The 15604-nt window shown below is 41.5% G+C and overlaps 1 protein-coding gene across 2 annotated transcripts in view; it reads right to left on the bottom strand.

Moving 5' to 3' along the window:
- arnt2 (aryl hydrocarbon receptor nuclear translocator 2) overlaps window positions 1-15604 on the bottom strand; it is a 77868-nt gene that overhangs the window by 36688 nt on the left and 25576 nt on the right. The window contains exons 4-7 of one of the 2 annotated variants that reach the window (XM_042484759.2): window positions 13916-13963; window positions 11851-12064; window positions 8918-9131; window positions 1344-1446 (exon numbers count right to left, since the gene is read on the bottom strand). In XM_042484759.2, the coding sequence (XP_042340693.2) occupies window positions 1344-1446; window positions 8918-9131; window positions 11851-12064; window positions 13916-13963 (579 nt within the window). The remainder of the gene's footprint in view (window positions 1-1343; window positions 1447-8917; window positions 9132-11850; window positions 12065-13915; window positions 13964-15604) is intronic. The other variant, XM_088081226.1, reaches the window with a different exon arrangement.

Below are 15604 nucleotides of genomic sequence, written 5' to 3' on the forward strand. Positions count from 1 at the left end.
TGGCAATTATAATAATCATTTAAATTTGTCTGGGTGGTTGATAACGTGTTTTTCTGTGATGTGAGAAGTCATTACACATATTGACTTTAATTTTACCCCGACTTTAATGAGTATTTAAGTAATGGATGGGACTTGGCGTTGGCAAATATCCAGTATTAAAGGACTCTGATCTAGCCCAAAAACCCTTGGTAACATTCTTATATGCAAACAAGATTACAATAAAAACATTGGGTATATATATACCCAATGTTTTTATTGTAATCTTGTTTGAGATGCCATTGCTTTCCCCTACGTTCTCCCTCTGCCAGTGTCTTACAGCATCTTTTTCCTCCTCTGCCTCTGACTCACCCTGACAGCTCTACACAGGCCTGCATGTTATGAATAATTGTGGGAATAATAGTCTGAACACCACAATCAATCACTGAGGAAACACTATTGTAAAAGTGTCTGTGCGGCTAATTAGGAACAGCTCAGCAGGACTCTTGAATGTTTAGTGTAGGCAGCAGCTGAAAGGAACTGAAGGAACATCTCAGTTACTGTTACAGCAGCTGCCATCTTATATCAGAGGCTTCATTTGTTTTCAATAAACACCATCTGAGCAACACCTAGTTCATATTATTACTCATTATGTTAAAATATCAGTGGCATTATGATTCATAATTAACACTGCTGAAAAATGACCTCTCTAGGGTAAACTTATCATCTCGGCAAGGTGAAATGAATCTTAAGGTATTGTTAAACCTACGAAGACAAATTAAATCCATCTGACAAACAAAATCTTTCTGAAATTAAAGTGAATGTAAACCAGTCACGTTCAAAATGTCTGGACTAATTCCTAACCTAAATCTCTCTGGATTTCTTGTGTAATTATTGAATTATGGAAATACCTCAATATTATGAAGTTTTAAAAAATGGAATGCCTTGAATTAAAAAAACTCAAGATGATAGTATGGTAAATGGACTACACCTGTATAGCACTTTTCTAGTCTTATTGACCACCCAAAGCACTTTCACATGACATTTTCACATTCACACATTCACACACTGGTGGCTGAGGCTACTGTACACCTGCTACTCAGTGATCATTCACATGCACTCACACTCCAAGCAATTCTGGGTTCAGTATCTTGCCCAATATTACTTCAACATGTTGCCTGGAGGAGCCGGGGATTGAACCGCTGATCTTCCAATTAGAGGACGACCGGCTCTACCTCTGAGCCACAGAACACTTGTCCATGACAGCAGACAGCCTAGTTCTGGATGGACTGCCAGCTGAGGCCGTTCAAACAAACAGCCAAACTTCCACCAAGTCAACAGACAGAAATAAAAAGACACACACTCACCTCATGCGGCAGATGAAAGAGCGTCGGGAGCCCATGCACATCCTCATGGAGGACTGCTGTCCCTCCTTCTTCACTGTTCCTGTCTTCAGGTCCAGAATCCGTCCTGTTAACACACACATAGATAACATGTATTTGTTATCATGGTACAGGCTACTTAACAACACACAGCTGCTGACATGTTACGTCTGAGAACCTGTGTTCTCATATACAAATCTGAAGGAGCAGCAAAGGGTCTTGTACGCACACAGACTCAGGCAGACACACCAATCCAGTCTGTGATCACTGGACATGTAAGCCGGAGCAAACAGGTAACAGACTTCATTCACAGAGTGCTTTTCTAGTCTTTGTGACAACACACACATTTATCCATTCACACACACATTCACACCGCTGGCTGAGGTTACCATACAAGGTGCCACCTGCTACTCAGAACATGTGCACACTGATGGAACTGCCATTCGGACCAATGTGGGGTTCAGTATCTTACCAAGGGACACGCTGACATGTATCAGAGAATCATACCAACGACCATCTGATTAGTAAACGCTGGCTCTACCTCCAGAGCCACAGTCACCCCAACAGGAATTTGAAATGATGAGAAAACTGTGAAGCCCAGCACGAGAAAGAAAAGAAAGTCTGAGACTGTGCTGGGTAACACCTTTAATTTACCCCGTCTGTTTTCTGTCAAACAGGGCCAGTCGTCTGTTTTCTCAGATGGTCGGATCGTCATTGTGCCAGACTGTCAGCACCTGGTATGAAGAGTGTATTGACAATCTAAGATCAACTTATTTTTTTATGAGAAAAAGGCGTAATACGCATGAATGGCGGCCCTGGGTTCCCTTGGTCTTATAATGTATAACACAACAGATTTATCAGCTGAGTGATATTTCATTTGTCATCATCAAAACTGTCTGATGAATAAAATCAAAACCAAGACGACACAGTGACCCCAACTCAATATATATCCATACATAGACATAGCTGCTAGCATATGAATACAGCATGTTCATTTCCCAATATTATAGACAGATCTCAAACAATGAGGCAGGACAGATTCATGAAATACATCAGTCTACAAGTCATCACCTCTGGTGTGTGCTGTCCTTTTCACACTCTTTAGCTAGTTGAGAATCTGCAGGTTCTTATAAGAGATCATTTTTGATTGTATTTAGGCCTAGTATAACCAAATAAGAAAGTCAGATTTATTTTACCGTAAAAGAGTTCATCTCTTAGCCTTTTAGTCACACCTGTTGTTTGGCTAAAATTTGTGCTTCTGGCCGTTCACAATGACAGAAAAAAGAAACAGGGTCAAAGATGATTTTCCGGGGATTACAACCACAGCTGGAATCACTGTCATGTGGCCAGCAGTTGTCGAATACTTGCTGTGGACAGCCGTTGGTTCTCATCAGCTTCATTTAAACTGTCCCAGTTTGAGCTCACCATTTCTAGTATTTTATTTCACTGTTATCAACTTAATCTGTGTTCAAAAGGCAGACAGCTCTGAAACTCTGTTCCCTGTGCTCATACCATCAAATCAGATATGGTATTTTTATAAACCCACTATGAAAGGCCTTATTGTGATCGGACTGGATTAACATCAAATTGCCATTTGTGTGAGTGTTTGTCATGGGATGCATTTCATCATGCTAATATTTCTCCTTGCTTTCCTCACTTGTGTCTCAGACCCACCCATAGAGGACGTGATGAGAAGGAGGCGAGGAAGAGACGAGAGGACAGAGGATACAAAAGAACGTTGACCTTTTGGATATAAAATGTCAAAACCTCATTTTATCTTATTCAATTTTACCATATGACCTGGTGAGTTATGACCAAAAACATGTTTTGTGAGGTCAAAGTGACCTTGACCTTTAATCTTCAACCATCAAATTCAAATCAGTTCATTCTTGAGTCCAATTGGACATTTTTGCTAAATTTAAGGAAATTCCCTGATGGCCTTCATGAGATATGATGTTCACCAGAATGAGATGTGACCTTGACCTTTGACCATCAAAATGTAATCAGTTCATCGTTGGACAATTGTGTCATATGTGAAGAAATTCCCTCGAGGTCTTCTTAGGATATCACATTCACAAGAGAAAGAGGAACATAAGGTCATAGTGCACAAATGTCAGTCTAAACTGTTCTGCACGTTGCCCTCACTGTTTAAGGTATGTGAGTTCATGAGTGCTGCACCAATGAAGTATGCATCAAATTTGCAAAACAACATCATACTGTGATCTGTCTTCCTCCTCTCTATATGTGAAAGAGCTAAGAATGTTCACTGCTTCTTTTTTCCACTGCATACACATATGTGCCTGCTTAAACACGCTAAACCAGCTCTGCAGCTGTCCTGTAAGAAGTCAACCGTGTTTTCCAGTCAGGACACTCCGCAGGTTTCTCCGAGCAGAGACTACCCGGTGGTTGAAACTTTGCCATCTTTGTCCCAAATGTTTTTCATTCTGCTTCTGACATCATGTAATAAACGGTGTATTGTTCATTTAAGAATAACTAGAGAGTGTTCAAGCTTTGGAACAAAATCAACAGCTAATCTGCTTGCTCGACAAAGACGTTTTTAGACCAACCACACTCTAGATAATGCTAAAAGGAGGCTGAACTTATAGCTCAGCTCAGAAAACAGAGGGTGACCTTATGAGGGAGTTTCTCACCATAGTAGTCATTGCAAACCATACCAAAAAATCTTAAAAATGTAGTAATGACAGTCCTACGTGCAACATGGCTGACTAACGGTCAGATCTGTCAGGGAACCTGAAGGAGTATTATACTGTACATCAGAACGCTGGGCAATGTGATGAGTACAATGGTGAAGATAATAATGTAATGACCTGATCAAGAGCGCATGATCACTTCAGGCTTTCCTGTCTGACATCAGTACAACAGACGCCATTTTTCTCACCAGTTACCAGTTTGAGAGCAAGCTTTGCTCGCTTGGTATTTTGCCTCGCTATATTGGCATTGTTTTCGGCACTTCCTTTTGGATGCATGCTGCTTACGGCCTGGCACCTGGTCGCTACCCGACCTCACCTGAGCTCTGTGACCAGGAACGAGCCAACCACAGCAAGACAAGAGGAACAAAAGAAATCCAAGGAGAGTCTTTGCTGATAGAAAAACTACCACACACTGAGAGTGGGTCGAAAGTAGGGCTGGACCCAAATATTTGCCTTTCCAGGTATGAAGAGGATGAATGCCATTTCAGTGTTTGTGATCCTGCTGCTGCTGCACCTGTCACACACACACACACAGTGAATGGATCCCTTTACCAAACGGTTATTAAGTCAAACCATTTCTATGTCGGTGTGAGCACCCCACAGCTCACCCTGAGTGGAGCTCTGTCCAGCAGTACAGCGCAGAGGATATAGTGAGGACGCACAACAAAACTCATCTGACTAATTCATAACAAAGACTGTTATACTGATACTGTTGAATTTTTTTCAACTTTACAAACTATAAACTGTCACAACCACTGTCAAGCAGTTGGACGCACACTGTAACACTCTCTCACGTAACACTCTGTGGCGCACGGTGTCTCTATCCTCCTGACACAGAAAACTGTTGGGATGAGAACATGTTGCTCCCTCCCTGCACGGGTGAAGCTGTGACCATACCTGATGGTAAAGCCATGAAGCGCACGGTCTCTCCGTCACTCGAGCTCTAATGTGCAAAGTGTCGGCATGGTGTCTTCTACTAGAGAGAGAACTTTTTTATATAATTTCAAAACATTGATCAATGTGTAGTTTGATGCTTTTAGCATTTCTTTTAGCTTTCATGCCAATAAAGTATTTGAATTGAACTGAACTAAACAGACGTGATTTAAGAGACAGAGACACTGCAAGAAACACACAGAGACAGTAGCTGAACTGACAGCAGACAGGTGTTGCCGATTGGAGCAGAGATGAAAACCTGCTTTCTCTGGCACACAGCCTTGCCTAGACTTGTGTCTTCGTAACTTACATTAATCTCCCCATAGTTCGTAGACAACAACAAAAACAAAATGTATCACTTTGTGGTCCTGTCCAGAGAAAGCGCTAATGCTTACTTGTTAGAAGAACCGAAAAGAAGAAACAAAATACACATTTTTTTACACGTAACTGGTAGTTGTGTTGTCATGATACTGGTATTTCTGACTTCACTTTGAAAAAAAAGATTTTCTATGCCATTTTTGATACCATTGGAAAACATTACCATTGATTTTTTTTTTAAATAAAGGATAAATATATCAAAGCTAACATGACAATGACTACTTTTCCGTTCTCTGTTGGCAACAGAAAACAGCAGAATGGCTGCAGTAAACATCAACAAAAATTAAAACGTTTTTTCCATTGATGAAAACAATATTCTTGCTGTGGTGCACATGTTAAAAGACCTTCAAAATGCAACAGAATGAAAGAAAAAAACCCACACATGACAAAATTGACAATAAAGAAATGTGAGTGTGTGAGAGGAGGCGAAGCTATGGGGCACTGCAGCGGTGTCTGTCAACCCATGGAGAGAGCAAGAATATATTGACAGTACTGATACTGAGGAAAGTTAGTATTTAACTATTTCAAATATTCATCAATATGCACTGATGAATTTTGAGTTGTAGATGGAGTTTCAGTTCCCAGGCCCGTCTGTGCACTCCGAAAAGCACTGTGACTGAAGTCAGTGAGCGACACACACACACACACATATGCAAGGCAGAGGTGAGACGAGCTCAAAAGCAGCATGTCTCGTACAGCAGACGACTGGAGGTGTGAACAATGCCATATCCTGTTAATGTAAATGTAAATCTGTTACTGGTGTAAGGATGGCCTGAGTGTTCTTGTACTAATATTATACTGGGCTGCTGATATGGACAGGGAGTGAGCACAGTGAGCAGCAGCAGCAGGAGAACATTCTCCTTTGGTTCCACTGAATCAAAAGTGAACTCTGAGGAATGCTATGACTTCAAAGGCTGTGTATGTGCATGTCCATATGTGCATGCTTGTGCGTGTATTTTCATCAGTCACAGCTCTACATGGAGATGACTGTGGCTGCGCTGGGTGTTCAGTGTGCTTCAGAGAGGCTGACAGACACTGAGATTTAATGAGACTATGTTGCCCTCCTGTGGGCACTATGAGCATGTCAAACACTTTAACATTTTAAAACACATGTCACTCTCACCCTCAGTCACAACACACAATACCCTTGTGCATGTGGAATTAGCATGTAACATGAATGATACAAGATATGGAGCAGAAATTAACACAGAGAAGAAATCACTTGATCAGCAAACAGAGCTTCTAATTTCCCTGAACCGGATGCTGCCTTAGCCTGGGGTTATATTACTTGGGCGGCTGTGGAACAGAGGAAGAGCAGGTCATCCTCTAGTTGGAATGTTGGGGGTTCAATCCCTGACTCCTCCAGTCAACATGTTTAAGTATCCTTGGGAAAAATACTGAACCCCAAATTGCCCCCGACGGCTGTTCCATTGGTGTATGAATGGTTACAAACTGAGAAAAAGTTGGTCCTTGTACAGTAGCCTCGGCCACCAGTTCAATTCAATTTTATTTAAATTTTATTCATCAAGCCCATTATCACAAAACACAGTGTGCCTCAGAGGGCTCTATAGCATGTGAATGTGTGTGAATGTGTGAAGGTGATTCGTAGTGTGAAAGTGCTTTGAGTGGTCAAAAATGACTCAAAATGTGCTGCACAAGTGAAGCGTGCACAGCTCTGCAGCAGACGAGTTTGCCTTTTGAGTGTGTGTGTGTGTGTCTCAATGCAGTCAATGAAGATGACATCTCTCTCGGCCATGTCTGTGGTGTTGGTGCCTTTAGGAGAGATTTTCATGTAAACATCAGACGAGTAATATGGTTTGCTGTGATGTTGTTGGATTGTTGTTGCAATCCAAGAAGTCTGTCCTCCATTTAACTTGTTAATGAGCTCATTACTCAATAACAGAGTACAGCCATATTGTATGATATGATGTTGTAGCTGCCTCCCTGTCAGCCCAGTGCTCACAAAATCACTCAGCTTGCATCTCTGTCATTTTTCCGGCACAGGAGACCTCAGCGAGCTTGATCAACAGTGGAGAGTGCTGGACACGCTTGAGAGGGAGAATACAGAAGACTGAAAACCAAACAGTTCTGGACTGAAATTAAAAATCACACAGATGCTGCTGGGGACATGGCCTGTGTCGAGCTTTGAATCTTTCACACTCTTCTTCTGGCACTGTCATTCAGCAATGCAGCTGTGGAAAGCACCTTCTCAGAGATGAATCTGATCAAGACAAAAATGAGCAAGCAGAGCCAAGCCAGCTCATGACTGTGGAAAAGCAACAGAAGTGGGGCAGCTTTATGAAAAGGAAAAGAAGCGAGGGAAGCAGATATTTTACAACACCTTCCTTACATTTCAATATTTTTCAAAAACATTTAAAGAAAGGGGGATGAGCATGAAAACACTATGACGGCTCATAAGCCCACCATGGGAGGAACAGCGAGGTAGACCTAGCAGTAGCAGCACTGCACCATCGTGGGGTCAGGGGCTGCTGGCGGTGTGTGAGGAGGAGCAGAGCAGTTCTTAAGGGCCAGCAGCAACACCTGTCGCCTCTGCTGGCTGCAGAAGATCAGCTGCCAGACAGACAGGACACACGTTCCAAAAAAAGATCCAAGACGTTTGCTGATTAGGTTGGAGAGCAGGATGTTGAGCTTGATGGAAGAAGCATGTTTCGGGTAGAGACTCTGAATGTAGCCATCAGTACACGCTTTCGACACCTACAGGCACCTGTGCAGTTTGTTTAAGAGACTTTTGAGTCCAACACCTCAGTAACTGAGAGGCCAAAGTTCAAGCATCTACATCTATATCTGACTGCCATGACAGCTGAGGTGATGAACTTATCCAGCTGAGATCATTTATTAACCCTCAAGAAGATACCAGCCCAAAAGCACTGCTCTGAATGATTCCCGTCTGTCACTGCCAAGGAAAGCGGTCTCTCTCATACAGGATTAGAATTATATCGATGACAAATTGCAGTCAGGAGCAAACTGACAATCACATTGGACTTTGATGACATAATGGATGATTTTGCACAAAGCAAAACCAGGAGAAGAGGCAATGCATAAGGTAAGACTATTTTACAGATAATTTTTGAAGTTTTCTTTCTATGAGTCTGGGTCCTTGTGACCATTGTTTCATAATCTGCTGATGCACGTGACATTCTCCCCAGACACATGAAAAAGTATTGCTGGCTCTGCAGAGTAGCTAAACAAAGTTCTAAAACACAAGGAGACAGATGAACAGTCAACAGCAGGATAGGTAGTGAAGCCAGGTGTCTGCACGCTGTGGACAGCTGACTGTGTATGGCGACACCAGAGGGACGAGGCAAAGAGTCTGGTGTTATTTGTGAAATAAACTGAGTGCAGTGGCAGTCTAAATGGAAGTCCTGTATCTGTGAGGTGTGTGTGACATGTGCGTGTGTGACAGGTGGTGACTCTCGGCTGCTCCTGTAAGACCTTCTGTAAACCAGTAATTAACAAAAGCAGAAAAAATGAAAAGGTTCAGCTGTAAGAGAACTGTTAAAAACAAACTTGCTCTACCTGTCATGGAGTTCTCTGAAGTACTGAGCTGTTCCCTCAGTTTGTCCACATCGTCAGGGTGGACTTGTTCATACAGAGTGCTGCCAAACCACTCGGACTGGGGATGGTTTAACACTGGCGTCACCGAGTCAGACACGTAGATCACCCGCCCCGTCTCTGCAGCAACCACAAACAGGAAGCCGTCCGCTGCCTCCAGGATCAGATGCTTCAGCTCCTACAGGGAGCAGAGAGGTACATGAACACACACACACACGTTAAGAATGTAAACTGATTAAATACTGGAATCGTGTTCCGGGTCTGACCCACAGGAAGAGATTGACTGTTAGAAATGTTTCAATCCACTCAAATTAAGAGGCAGAGTTACATGTAGGGGGGATCTTTTTTAAACTGTAGCTGTATGCCAAAATTATTAACAAGTGTAATGCTAGGTTCACACTAGACATGGAGGCACCATATGTTAAGCTTTGCGCCACACGCCGTCAGCAGTCACCTGGTCTATCACACCAGGAGCACGTTTCTCCTCACCGGTCAGCTGAAATTCTCCTTCTCTGCTCTTTTCTTATCGCACTGAGAGCTCTGTCCCTGTCTTTCTGTCCCTGCTTGCTTATGTGTCTGAGTGTGTGTGTGTGTGTGTGTGTCTCTGTGTGTGCGTTTGCTCGTTTCTCCCCCTCTCTGTTTAGACGCAACTGACATGCATGCAATATACAGGGTGCAGATTTGATCATTTATTATGGGCAATTTGAAGGAGATATCAGATATGATACACATGATCTCATTATACAGAGTATTTAGTGTGTTTTCCTACCAGATTTGCTTGTGGAAAAAACAGACCAGACACCAAAACTATCAATGCAGATCGTGAGCCTGCTGTGGAGCTCAGGGCTGTGGCACGTCCTGTGCGAACAGTCTGACCGCTCAACATGAGCGATGAAAGGAAGCAGGCAGTGCTCCATGGAAAATCAGCAAGTTTCACTGTGCTTCTGCATCCAGGGTGGACCCGGCAAAAGAGTAAGATTAAGTAAGCAAGTGCTGAAGGGGTACTGTGTTACTATCTTCAACTGAAAAACGCCTTAGCATGAATTTTTCTTTTATAAAAAACAGATGCTGAGCTTGTTTCATGATGCAACAGGCTGAGAATCATTTGACAGTTCAACAGCAGCTGTGGCCTTTCAGTTCACTGTATATGATCATGACAGCCATCAATGTCTGATTTGCCTCAGGTTGTCTCACAGCACTCTGTGGATTAATAATTAGCCCAGAGAGTAATTTTCCAGCTTTCCTCATGTTTCTTGGATATTTCCCACGATTCACTATGAGAAACAGTGAGCACCTTTGGTCACTTTTGTCACTGAATGCTCTACAAAGTCCAGTTTTAAAATGCAAAACACTGAGGCTACATCCTAAATCTCTTAAACTGCATCCACAGTTTCCACATTTGCATCCAGGGATCCTTGAAGGGAACCACGGAAACCATGAGCGGAGAGAGGAAACCAAGAAACATGTATTCAGAGACATAGTTTCCTCTGGAGCGTCACATGAAGTGAGTTCTGTTTGTGATCACAGCTGGATCAGCTGTCAGTTGGCTTTAACAGCTGGAAAGACTTTTGATGGACTTTATGTCACATGTACACTGAGCTAGTAACAACAAAAACACAGTTATGAGTAGCAGAGCTGAGTTTTGTCTTTGTAACAAACACCTGCACATGCAGAAAAACCTGCACCCTGTCTTTAACTGTGTCCTGCTCACAGGCACACATGTTTATATGATTCAATAGTGATTTGCATCTGTAGGCTATTTATTGATATTCTGATTGTGAATTCTTGATCTGATCACGCAATGTGATGACAGTGTCTTTTAAACACTGACAATTATTTATTAGGCAAAATGTTTTAAGTCATGTTTTAAGTCATCAAACCTGAACAATCAGGAATGATCAGCCTCATGTGTGACTAAATGGAAATAACAAGTAAAAAAGATATTTTGCTGGCTCAGATTCTCTAATTTTAAATGTTCCATAATAAAAGTCAATGTGGTAAATAAGAGATGGTGAAAAAAAAAGTTATTTTTGGTTTGTTGTTGAGATTTTTAACCAGATGGTGAATCAGACAACAAATAAAATAAAACTTTGGAGTTATACAATTCAGTTTAGTCTTTTAACTGATGATGTGATGTATCACATCAGTCTGATCTGCTGCAGCGCTGCAATGTCCAATAAATTAAAAAGAGGTAGTATTAAGAGGTAGAGGTAAGCATTGTATTTCATGTCTCAATCTGCTGATTGGCCATCGTGATAAGAGTTTGCATCATATGATGTAAATTCTACTACAGAGTACACTTGATGATCAATAAAATTAGGTGGGGAAAAAAGTGGATATATCAATACCAATATTACTCATCGGGTTGTTTTATATCAGCATATTGGATAGCTGCAAAAAATCCAATATTGTCCATCCCTAGTTCAGATGATTAAGCATGTGCAGAAAGAGTACATATTCTGAAACAAGAGAGTCGCTGAGGAGAAGATTTACATCATCCACTGAACAGATTTGTTAATCTACTAGTTTGAGAGGAGGCTTTAATTTGTACAATTTCTCTATGAAGTGAGCTCTTCTTTTAATGCTCAGAATAATTCCCCGCGCATGCTGTTTTCCTGTCAAAAACCTAAACAAGCATTTCCCCGAATTCATGTGGGGGTTCCCTGTTGTTTTTGATCTGATGGAAATTGTCCATCCAACCTGAGCATTATTATAACTGTGTGGATGAATTTAAGTTGTATAAATGAGTCTTTAGGTTGAAATAAAACTCCACTGCCAAAACCATTGTGATTCAAGGTGGTCAACAAAATAAAACAACAAACAGTGTGAAGAGGGTCAGTCTGTTTGGTATTTCTTTGTCCTGTATGATGGAGCTGTGCTCTGTGACAGACCAGTACCTGCTCAGTGAGAAAGGAGGGCTTATAGGCCCCATCGGTGGACGTGTTGCCCGTGCCCCTCATGGACTTCATATGGGAGACAGCCATACGCAGGATGGTCAGTTTGTCAGGTTTTCTGGCCAGGGCGCTGCAGGTGGGGACCATGTCTGACAGCTCAGTGATGTACTGGGTCATTTTGTTGCGCCGGCGTCGCTCAATCTCACTGTGGTTCTCTCTGAACAGAGAAAAGAGCAGTTAGATGCTGCAGACCACAGACTGGGAACCACTGGCAAGACTCGCTGCAACAAATAATCAACAGTTGTGATGCATCTGACTGTGATTTCTCTCCAAGGCCTCTCCAGACTCTTGACTTTGCTCTACCACAGCATTTGTCAATGTCCATATCCTGCAACCTATGTTCTTTTAAGCCTCAACTGAAATGCTAGATGAATGATTTTTGGCAGGATATTGCCCAAAAGCTGTAATAAGTTGTCAGGACCGTAATTTCAGATGATGCTGTACAGTAGAACATAATTGCTTGTTAACTGTATAATAACTGCTTATTATTTAATTAGGAGGTGCTTTTTTTGTTGGAGATTTCCTCAGAGGAAAACAAAAAGTGCCCATAAGAAGCCACAACGGTCTTCTGTGAGAAATGTTCCTCTGATTGAGGGACATTTCCTTCCATCAGCAGCTGGGACACATACAGGCTCTAAAAGGCTGACTGTACTCTTTGCTGGTGAGAACATTGCACCCATTTGCCTCAGTCTGAAACAAAATCCCCCTCAGACCCAGTGATACACAATCAACACTTTTTACTGAGGCTGAAGCTGCCTATACTTTTTTTTTTTTTACAAATATTGAATATTTTGAGCTATTTTAATGTCCAAAATAAATTATTTTAAAGCCGCAAAAGCAATTCTCTTCCCAAATATTTTTCCCATCAGCTGTTAAAATCTAGATGAAACTCAGGCAGGATTCACCTGATTTAGCTGCAGCTTTCAGAGGCTGATCCCTGCTGGGTAATATGGCAAAAAAACCCATTATAGTTCAATATAAGTTTTTGGTATCAGATGACATCATATATCATGATATAATACGAACAAGGATTATTTTGAGTGGCAAACAGAAAAGCTCACGGAGTTCATATGGTCATTTATATTCATCTGTTTGACTCTTTCATGTTTGAACGTTTATTTCGGGACCATTTATTTCATCATTAAGTAGAGCAACTGCTTGTCTGGTGAGTTTATTGAATCATTCATGTACTGCCCTTTGGTCGCAATGCCAAAAGAGCATCAAGTAATGTTGCAGTTTGTTACTGGGGTTTTTCTCTGGGTGTCTCATTGTTTGTTCCAGGGGATGTGTCTAATTTCTGGTGATTGACGCTGTGGTTGTTTCTCCTCTGCATGATGCCGATGCTTCATTGTAACTTTATTGGCGTAGACTGTTGGTAGATGTCGATGTGAGGGTCTCAGGACAGAGGGATGCAGTATTCTGTAAAGCCCTCTGAGGCAAATTGTGATTTGTGATTATGGGCTTTAAAGATAAAATTGACTTGACTTGACTTGGCTCTGTGCTCAGCTCCCCTGTCTATGTGCCATCTGACACAAAAACATTATCTGGTGACTTTAGCTAAACCAACAAACCCTGTGGCACCTATTCCATTAAAGTCCTGTACGTGTAGACAGAGCGTAGTTTCTGTGATGTCATTTGTTGTTCGCACATTTTCAATCAATATACCAATCAGTGTTTCTAGTCCCAGACCTACTGAGACCTGCACACCTGCTGAGTAAACTGCTCCCCCCCCTACAGTGGGATGGTTTCTGTGGCCAGACATCTGATATCAAATATTCTCGTCTGATAAGAACTTTGATATGGATGGTCAGCGCTAACAGGCCAATAAATTATTTCCAATATACCAATATTGATCTTATTTGTTGGTATACAAAGGGCAGCAGCTGTTAGTATTTCACTTAGTTGGGAGCAGAACAGGTGTATAGCGTGTAGGTTGTACACTATACTCTTGTCTGTTGATCCCTGAGTCAATGGAAAATCCTCTATGGCCCTAGCTGGCTCGGCCTACCTGGCAAATCTCTCCTTATCCCCACCAGGAATCTGATCATCATCATACCTACAGAGACGAGAGGACACAGCATGTAACACAGTCCACATACACACAGGTATCAAAGCATCAGACTGAATATTCCTCACATGCAGTGGATGTCGTATATTAATGCATGAGCGCAGATGATTCAGACAGTGATGGTAAGAACATGTGCAAAACTGAACAAAAGAGGCAGCCAATGACTGGTGAGACCGGTGCAGTGATAAAAGAAAATCATTCTGTTCTACTCTGAGTGAGGACGGCTTACAGAAGTAGATTATGGGGGATAAGACAGTCTGACAAGTTTTTTTTAAAATACTCAGAATTACCGTTGTTTTTTGGGTTTTTTTACATTGAAGTAAAGTACCTGAGTTGAAGTGGTTAAAACTGTCTTAGAGTCTGACCATTAATGTCCCTGGACTACTAGAAGTAGGAAAGTAATAATTAGCAGTAGGAATTTGAATCTCACAAGCAATTGTAAAGCTAATTGTAAAATCTTTGTGTCTGGATTTAATCAGAATGAGATTCAAATGTGACTAACTGGCCACTAATTAGTAGTTTAGAGCCTCACAGTTTTACTGCTTTCTTTGACCATATAACACCTCCTTTTAAAGAAAACATTGTAAATATATATCTAGGGACATTTTAAACATTGTAAACACCTATTTACAAACTGGTATTTTTTCTGGCTCATTCAAATGTTATGTTGTTACTATTAAACCACTTTAAGGGGCCCACTCTAGATCCATCTGTTATTTATTAACACAAACCTCAAACTTCCTGATTCAATGATTAAAAAAGTCATCCACAAGCAGTTAACCAATCACCTGGCAATCAATAAAGTGTAGGCTCTGTACCAATCTAGCTGTCACCCCATCAGCAGCACAGAAACAACCTTGGCCAAGGTTATTAATGACATTAGACTAAAGAGTGACAATAGTAGAGTGTCTATTTTAGTATTATTGGATTTAAGTGTGGCATTTGACACCACTGATCATGATACTGTAATGGAAGGTGGGGGCTGGAGAGGTAGGTTGGTTTATCCAAGAAAGCATTGGACTGGTTTTTATCATACCTCAGAGGTTGTGGTTGTAGCATTAGTCTCAGCAGTTTTAGGGTGTTATCCAGGGATGATAATTGGATGTTTAGTAATCTTTTACAGCTGACCAGTGGCAAGAAAGAAACCCAGGTTATTGGGGCAAACCCTTAGAGGCAGGACATTTCTTTAAATTTCTTACAACTGTCTCTGGAAAGTGTCACACACGTCAAAGGTCTCATCTTGGAGGCTGACCTCACATCCCAGAGTGACATTAACAACTATAACAGATTTTATCATTTAAAAATAATCACAAAGGTAAGGAGCTTTTCCCAGAAGGACACTAAAAAAACAAACAATGCTTTTATTTTTTGTTGGCTAAATTACTGTAATGCTTATGCAAAAAGGATCTTGATCAACTGCAGCACCATTGAATGCAGCTGATAGAAATACAACTCATATAGAAAGAGAACGCATTATATATTCACAAAACAATGCTCTCATTTTAGTGTGCAGCCTCAGCTTTGAATTGAATTTGAATGGATTGAAATGTGCACTCATGCTTGTGAGCAGCTGGACCCCTCAGGTAATCTGGAACCGGCTGTTTGGTTTTTCCCCAGTGCTCCAACAAA

This window comes from Plectropomus leopardus, chromosome 1 (genome assembly GCF_026936395.1).
Source record: "Plectropomus leopardus strain MGB_pleo_1.0 chromosome 1, ASM2693639v1, whole genome shotgun sequence".
Classification (NCBI taxonomy): Eukaryota; Metazoa; Chordata; class Actinopteri; order Perciformes; family Serranidae; genus Plectropomus; species Plectropomus leopardus.